This window comes from Galeopterus variegatus, unplaced genomic scaffold, assembly GCF_000696425.1.
Source record: "Galeopterus variegatus unplaced genomic scaffold, G_variegatus-3.0.2 Scaffold9342, whole genome shotgun sequence".
NCBI lineage: Eukaryota > Metazoa > Chordata > Mammalia > Dermoptera > Cynocephalidae > Galeopterus > Galeopterus variegatus.
In genome coordinates, this window is record NW_007735453.1 from 42,577 (window position 1) to 50,363 (window position 7,787).

The 7,787-nt window shown below is 61.8% G+C and overlaps 1 protein-coding gene across 3 annotated transcripts; it reads left to right on the forward strand.

The window, feature by feature from the left end:
- The first annotated feature begins 114 nt into the window (after positions 1-114).
- USH1G (Usher syndrome 1G (autosomal recessive)) lies at positions 115-5,424 on the forward strand. Of its 3 annotated transcripts, none has more exons than XM_008593568.1 (3): positions 115-462; positions 2,771-3,988; positions 4,999-5,424. In XM_008593568.1, exons 1-3 carry the CDS (start codon positions 299-301, stop codon positions 5,000-5,002), a joined length of 1,386 nt encoding a protein of 461 aa, XP_008591790.1. In that variant the 5' UTR covers positions 115-298; the 3' UTR covers positions 5,003-5,424. The 3 variants fall into 3 exon arrangements, with proteins under 3 accessions (XP_008591790.1, XP_008591791.1, XP_008591789.1); XM_008593569.1 differs by having other exon boundaries at positions 116-462; positions 2,824-3,988; positions 4,999-5,164; XM_008593567.1 differs by lacking the exon at positions 4,999-5,424 and having other exon boundaries at positions 246-462; positions 2,771-3,992.
- Positions 5,425-7,787: the final 2,363 nt, after the last annotated feature.

Genomic DNA, 7,787 nt, shown 5'->3' on the forward strand with positions numbered 1-7,787 from the left:
CGGCTCAGAAGTCCCAGTAGCCGCGGCTCTGGCGCTCCGCACCCTCCGTCTGCGGCAGCGGGGGCGGGCGCCCCCCGCCCCCACCCCCGCCCCCCCCACCGCCGGGTGAGCGGCTCAGATGTCCCAGTAGCCGCGGCTCTGGCGCTCCGCACCCTCCGTCTGCGGCAGCGGGGGCTGGCGACCCCGGCCCCTGCCCGGGCCCCTCCCCCAACCCCATGCCTCAGCCCTAACCCGGCCGCCCTCCCCTGCGGGGGGCATTTCCCCGTGCCCCCTGCCCGCCCCGTCCAAGTACGGAGCCATGAACGACCAGTACCACCGGGCGGCTCGGGATGGCTACCTGGAGCTCCTCAAGGAGGCCACCCGGAAGGAGCTGAATGCCCCCGACGAGGATGGCATGACTCCCACCCTCTGGGCTGCCTACCATGGCAACCTGGAGTCGCTGCGCCTCATCGTGAGTCGCGGGTGAGTCCCCCTCCACCCAGCCCAGCAGGGGAGGGGGAAGAGCCTCGCAGCGCTGCTCCAGACCCCTGAGACACCTTCCCTAGACCCCATGGCATCTTCTGTCCCACTCCTCTGAGATGCTTGTTTCTCCTACAGGCAGACCCTGAGGTGGGACCTGGGAACCTAGCATTCGTGGGAGGAGACACACGTGGATAGGGACAGAAGCTGAGGCATGTGATACTTGTCACCTGGGTGTGGGGCTAGGAGAGGAGGAACTGGGATTTGGGGGTCTTTGATTGTTGGGGGGTGCTGCAGAGTCAGGGACAGGTGGAAGGGATCTCCAGGGTGATGGGCAGCTGGAAGCAAGAGTGAGGGGCATAGTGAGAACCAGAGAGAAGGCTGAGAAGTCTCAGAGGGGCCAGAGTGGGGGCTAGGAAAGGAGAGGGTCTTCACTGTCCACCCCCCAGACTTGGATCCGAGGGGCTTCCCAGCCAGCACCCACACCTCCCTGCAGGCTGGGTCTCACACAGCTCTCTCCCTCATTCTCATTCCTGGGATTTATGGGCACTGTCCACAGTACCAAATGTCATTGGGTCAGCCACCCCATTAACTCTCTCTGTGTCCCTCCCCCACTGCAGGGCACAGCTAAGCAATAGGGAGGCTGAAGCCCCTTGAAGGGGCTTCTCACCCCTCCCTCTGCCTCCAGAGTTGGCCTGGGGAGAGGAGTGGGCATAGAGTCCAGGCGTCAAGGCCAGACAGGGGGTTTGGAGGTAGCAGCTGAGGAATGCAGCGTCCAGAGCATTCTGAAGTGGGTTCCCTGGGGTTAAATCACACTACTGTGAAGAACCCCCTCACCCCGAGCAGTTTTATAATGAGAAGCCACGTTGGCCTGGACACTGGGGCAGCCTGGAGAGGAAAGGGGGTGGAAGAAGGGAAAGCACATGCCCCAGGAGGGTTAATATGAACATCTCAGGCCCTAAGAGAGAGGGGCTCCAGCTGGCCTTGGGGCGTGTGCTGGGTGGGGGAACTGGCCTTGCCCTCTCTGCTCTCCTTGGACCCAGCAGCAGGTGGGAGCAACACCTAAGACCAGTCAGCTGAGCCATGTTCCAAGAGGCCAAGACAGACCGGTTCCTCCCCACCCCCGGAGGACACACAGCAACTCTTACCCCCCTTCGGAAGACTCTTGGGGGAAGAGGAAGAGGGCTCCCCTGGGTGCACCAACCCCCCCAACTCCTACAGAGGGCAAGGATTGGTGTTTGACAGGGTGTGGGCCAGATGCCCAGCAGCCCGTCCCCACATCATCCTGCAGGACTTGGCCTCAGGAGGGGAAGCTGACGAGGGGGGTGTGCAGAGAGCTGTTGAGACAAGGGAGTGATTCTTCCCCCAGCGCTGGAGGGTGGCCTTGTGGCCTCATTAGCTGGGGCAGAGGTGCTGTGCTAAGCCCCTGAGGGAGGCGGGAGTCCTGGAGGAGCCAGTGGGAGCCTGCCCCGGGGGAGGGGGGCACAGTCTGCTGTGGAGGGTGTTGGGGGGACTTTTGGGGCATCTGGACAGGTCCAAGCCAGCCAGCCTCACAGGGCTCCCAAGGATGGGGCAGCTCCGGGGAGGGAGGGCGGCCTGGCCCAGGCAGCTGACTTCCCTCCTCCTCCCCTCCAGTCCTGGCTGCCCCTACACTCCCCTCCTGGCCCAGGCCAAGACCCAACACCTTCTCTCACACTCAGGCTTGCCAGGCCTGGCCCTGCTCCCTGCAGACATGGCCGTGCCCGCCGACACGCAAACACACACTCACGCACTCAGCCAGGGCTCAGGCCCAGCACACACCACTCTCTTGTCCTCTTTTATGGTCACTCTGCAACACGCAGCTACACTCGCCACCACGCCAGCCTGGAGACCCGGACTCGGCCCAGGCCCACCACCTCACCGGGCCAGCTCCCCGCTGGGCCCCATGAATAATTCACTCCTTTCTCTCTGGGCATCAAATATTTATCCCCTGAGATTCCCAGCCCTCAGTCATCTTGGGGAAGGCCCCGCCCCGGCCCCGCCTTCTCTGTCGCCCCACCCCCTGCGTGCCTGGGGCCAGTTTTCCCCGGGCTCACTCCGGCTCCGTTTGGTGGCTCAGACCTGCAGGTCTCCTGGAGTCAGAGCAGAGGTCTCAGGCCCACGGGTCCCTTTGGGGCCTGGTGTGCCTGTGGGAAGACTTAACAAGTCGGGGAGTCCTCCACTCGCCTCCCGGGCCCCCGCCCCCACTGTCCCCCTCCCCCACCAGCCCCTGCAGACTGTCTGCCCCAGCTTGCGACGTCTCATCATCCCTCCCCTCGTACTCTCCCTGCAGGGGTGACCCGGACAAGTGTGACATCTGGGGCAACACACCCCTGCACCTGGCAGCTGCCAATGGCCACCTGCACTGCCTGTCCTTCCTGGTGTCCTTCGGGGCCAACATCTGGTGCCTGGACAACGACTACCACACGCCGCTGGACATGGCCGCCATGAAGGGCCACATGGAGTGCGTGCGCTACCTGGACTCCATCGCGGCCAAGCAGAGCAGCCTCAACCCCAAGCTGGTGGGCAAGCTGAAGGACAAGGCCTTCCGCGAGGCCGAGCGGCGCATCCGCGAGTGCGCCAAGATGCAGCGCAAGCACCACGAGCGCATGGAGCGGCGCTACCGGCGCGAGCTGGCCGAGCGCTCCGACACGCTCAGCTTCTCCAGCCTCACGTCCAGCACCCTGAGCCGCCGGCTGCAGCACCTGGCGCTGGGCAGCCCGCTGCCCTACTCGCAGGCCACGCTGCACGGCACCGCCAGGGGCAAGACCAAGATCCAGAAGAAGCTGGAGCGGCGCAAGCAGGGCGGCGACGGCACGTTCAAGGTCTCCGAGGACGGCCGCAAGAGCGTCCGCTCGCTCTCGGGCCTGCAGCTGGGCAGCGACGTGATGTTCGTGCGCCAGGGCACCTACGCCAACCCCAAGGAGTGGGGCCGTGCCCCGCTCCGGGACATGTTCCTCTCGGATGAGGACAGCGTCTCCCGTGCCACGCTGGCGGCCGAGCCTGCCCACTCGGAGGTCAGCACCGACTCAGGCCACGACTCCTTGTTTACCCGCCCCGGCCTGGGCACCATGGTGTTCCGCAGGAACTACTTGGGCAGCGGGCTGCATGGGCTGAGTCGCGAGGACGGGGGGCTGGATGGGACGGGCACGCCGCGGGGTCGGCTGCAGAGCCCCCCTAGCCTGGACGACGACAGCTTGGGCAGTGCCAACAGCCTGCAGGACCGCAGCTGCGGGGAGGAGCTGCCCTGGGACGAGCTGGACTTGGGCCTGGACGAGGATCTGGAGCCCGAGACCAGCCCGCTGGAGACCTTCCTGGCCTCTCTGCACATGGAGGACTTTGCCGCCCTCCTGCGGCAGGAGAAGATCGACCTGGAGGCGCTGATGCTGTGCTCTGACCTCGACCTCCGCAGCATCAGCGTCCCCCTGGGGCCCCGCAAGAAGATCTTGGGGGCCGTGCGGAGGCGAAGGCAGGCGCTGGAGCGGCCGCCCGCCCTGGCGGACACAGAGTTGTGAGTGCCCGGCCTAAGAGCGCATGGGGGGATGGGAGTTGAAAGGTCGGGGGTGGGGGTGTCTGCTTTTTCAGGAGTGGGAGGGGGCATGATACCGTATTTCATAAAATCTAAGCTGCTATCAATTGCAAGAGGCCCCACTATTTAAGTTACTACCAGCTCAGAAAAAGAAACTGCTAATTCCATGATGATTGGAGGCTTTCTTATCACAGCTAATGTAGAATGCACCTCAGTTTTGGAAGTATCAAAATGTGAAAAATTGGGCCTCCGTGTGGATGAGTTATGGTAGTCATAGCAATCACAGCTAGGGTGTTCTGGAGCCTGCCCACCCCCTGGGTACTAGGCTATGCCCTTGAACAAGTCCTCTCCCTTGAACGAGTCCTCTCGTTTAATCCTCCTGAACGCCTGCGCGTGGAGGCTACATCATCCCATGTTACAACGGATGAGCAAGTAGAGGCTCCGGGTGTTAGAATAGCTCATTCCACGTCCTGCTGCTGCTCGGGGTGCAGCTGAGCTTGATCCTGCTCTGTGTGGCCCTAGAGCCTGGGGACAAGGTGACTTTCCAGGGATGGAGGGTGCGACAGCCAGTGGTGTCCTCAATGGCCCAAGCCCTCAAGGCAGATGTTTTTACCTGCTGTCCCTGAACCCTGCAATCAGGAAAATGCTCCCAGCAGGGCCAAGAGCAGCCTTGGAGGCAGAATCGTCATGTTCATGTTCAAAAAGCCACCATACTTGACAGAGGCTGGTCCCTCCCCCATGGCACCCCACGAGCCCAGTAAACGCTGTCCACCTTTTTGGTATCTGTGGCCTTTACCCTTGATGGCTGGGCCAGGGATGGGTGTGCGGAGGCAGTCTGGAGTTGGGGGAATGGGGAGGTCACCCTTAGACCCATGTCTGCATCCCTGACTATCAGTCTGGCCAGAAAGGGGAAGGCTAACAAAATGACCCGATTGAGCATGGTGTCTTTGAGGGCCCTCACCTGAGGTCTGTTTCTGTCTCTTCCTCCACAGATAACCGGGAGTTCCTCTCCCCAGACCAAAATGAATTGCAAGTTGCCACAACCCGCGGTGGGGCCATGAGGTCCTCACCTCACAGTCGCCAGCCCTGCAGCCCCCGCCCCCAGGAGCAAGGACCATATGGGTGGCCTCCTTCGAAAGCCTGTTCACACCCCGAAGCAGAGGGTGTGGCCTGGAGGCACCCAGAGCGGCAAGAGAATGGCCCAGAACAACAGTTCTGAGGGGACCCAGAGCCCCTGAGCCACCTCCATCAGAGTGGCCCTAAAGGACATGCAGATTTGTGGAAGGCCAGTCCTGGAGGGAGGGCAGGGGCAGCGGAGCTGGATGGGATTGTGTGTATGGGGGGAGGTGCATGGCCTGTCCTAGGAGCCATTGTCTCTCCCACCCCTCTTCTGAGGGTTCTGTTCTCTCTCGTGCTCAGGCTGGAGACTTGCCGGTTTCCTACATTTTTGTGAAGGGAAGAGTTGGCGCTGCCTCCCCTCCCCCCATGCACCCCAGAGGGGAGGCTCCCCGCCCAGACTCTTCAGCCAAATGTCCTGACTTGCAGTCCCCATCCCGTCCATGTGCATAGCCAGCCCCCTTCCCCTTCATCCACTGGCCAAGGCTGGGAGCTGGAGAGCTGGGCTGGGGTGGGGTGGGGGTGACTGTCTTCCTCCAGACTTCCCTCCTCCGTTGTGTAGCCTGACCCCCCCAAAGGGACTCAAGGGGGTCAGGGAGCTGGACACAAGGTGCTAGAACAACAGGCTGCAGTATTATGACCCCCAGGCCTGGTGGGCACATGGTGGGCTAGAGAAAGGCATCTGCCAATTGCCTCAGAGTCTCCCAGGCCTGCGACAGGCAGAGACTGGGCAAGTCCTATGATGTGGGCACTGGAGGATGTGGGTAACCTAAACTGCCGATTGTCCCCAGGTCCCCAGGTCTCTGTGTGTGTGTGTGTATGCACATGCTGGGGGTTGGTTGTTGGGTTTCCCTCGAGGTCTGGAAGGGACTGGGCTGCTGCATATTTCTGCATGGATGGTGGGTAATCCAGAGCTCACCTTGCGTCCCAGCTCTGTGATGATGGTGAGACCAGAAAGTCCTGCCCAGAGGGTACTCAGAGGTGTGTCCTCAGAGCTCTCTAGCAGTGGGAGTGCCCACTGCTGACCTCGGCTTGGGAAGCAGCCCCTACTGGGAGCACGGCCACGGCCCCAGCTCCTCCCTGGAGTGGGGGAAAGACAGCCCCCAAAGACCTCTCTCTAGTCCGTCTGTGTGGGGGCCCCCATCCACACACATGCCCAGAGCAGGTCCCTTTCCCGCTTCAGGACACCGAGGGCTTGGCTGCCTGCCATGCCATCCTATTCTTCAGGCCTGAGGCTGGGGCCACCCCCAGGTGCCGACTCTTCTTTCTCCGAGCCCCAGGTGCTGCCCTTTCTCTCCTGTTCCCTGCACGTTTACTCTCAGCCTCTTGCTGGTTCTCCCTGTGCGGAGGTGGGACAGGCTCTGTGGTTCCCACCACTGTAAAACAAGCCCTTCTCTCGGGCTCATTATAACTTTTGTAGAGAATGTTCTACATCATGGTCACGCCCGTGTCTTGTTCTTAATCATTTGAGGGTGGGAGAGGGGCAGTGTGAAGAGAGGGTGGAGGTGGGAGAGGGTCTTCCCTGTGCCTGTGAGGACGGGGTCCTGTCCCTCGGAGGAGTCCTTGAGTCCCCACCCTGTGCATCTCCACATGGTGTCTCTGCGGGGACAACCCCCCCACCCTGATCCCTGGGCTTTTGCCTGGCTATGCTAGCTGGGCCCAGAATTAGCAGCTGGTGGGGAGGGAGGGTTAAGAAGAACTGGGACAGGAGAGCCCCCCAGCAGCTGAGCGAGCAGGATGGCCGAAGCCCCAGCCCCGTCTCCAGGACCTGCGGCAGCTGAGGGCAGCGTGGTGCTCTCTCTCCTCCCACCAGCACCTGCCTGGCCTCTTCCAGAGATGGATGGAATATGTATCCTGGAAGCTGTCACCTGCCACCCAGACTGAGCCCTCCCAACCCTGGGAAGCCTCCAGTGGGGTCTCCATTTCCATCACCATCCCCAGGCAGCTCTTAGGGGCAACGTGATTTAGAGCCTTCCTTTCTCCCAGGGCTAAGACTCCTCCTCAAGCTGTGGACGGTGGGCCCTGTTTCCTGCCATCTTGTTCTATTCCGCTGGGCCAATTGCTTCTGCCAAGGGGAGTTCAAGACAGTCCCCTCCCCCAGCATCAGTCAGAAAGGTCCACAGGATGCCAGAGTTGGAAGGTTGCCAAGCAACCATCCAGGGATTCTGGGCCACCTCCATCCACTTTAGGATGGGAAAACTGAGGCCCACGGAGGGGAAGGGCCAGACCCAGAACACAGGCCTCCCGACTGCTGCCATGCTGTGCTCACACCCAGGCTGCTGAGATGACAGACAGGACGCTAGTCCACCCGCCCACACCCCACTGGGCCTGTCCGCCCTGCGGCCCCTGCCGGCCAACCTGGTCATGCACCTACCTCATGAGACCCCCCAGTCTTCGCTGCGACGGTCCAGGGGAGGACATGGAAGTGAGGAAGACTGGCAAGGACAGGACAGCAGGCCAGAGCTTCAGCATCCAGGCAGAGACTAACTGGAAGCAAAGAGGGTGGAGGTCGCCATGGGCCTGGGCTGGTGGGGGCAGCTCCAGGAAGCTAGGGGACTTAAACACAAGCAAAGGGAAGAAGTTGACATGGTAGGGACTCAATTTTCTTGACTCATTCCCCTAAAAATTTATATCGAGTTTAAGGAAGTTCTAAAGGTTTAGAACA

Bases quoted from the DNA above. Each gene is read 5' to 3' on its own strand.
- USH1G (XM_008593568.1), top strand. From the start codon at position 299: ATGAACGACCAGTACCACCGGGCGGCTCGGGATGGCTACCTGGAGCTC. The intron at 463-2,770 runs GTGAGTCCCCCT...CTCTCCCTGCAG, and splicing joins CGCCTCATCGTGAGTCGCGG to GGGTGACCCGGACAAGTGTG.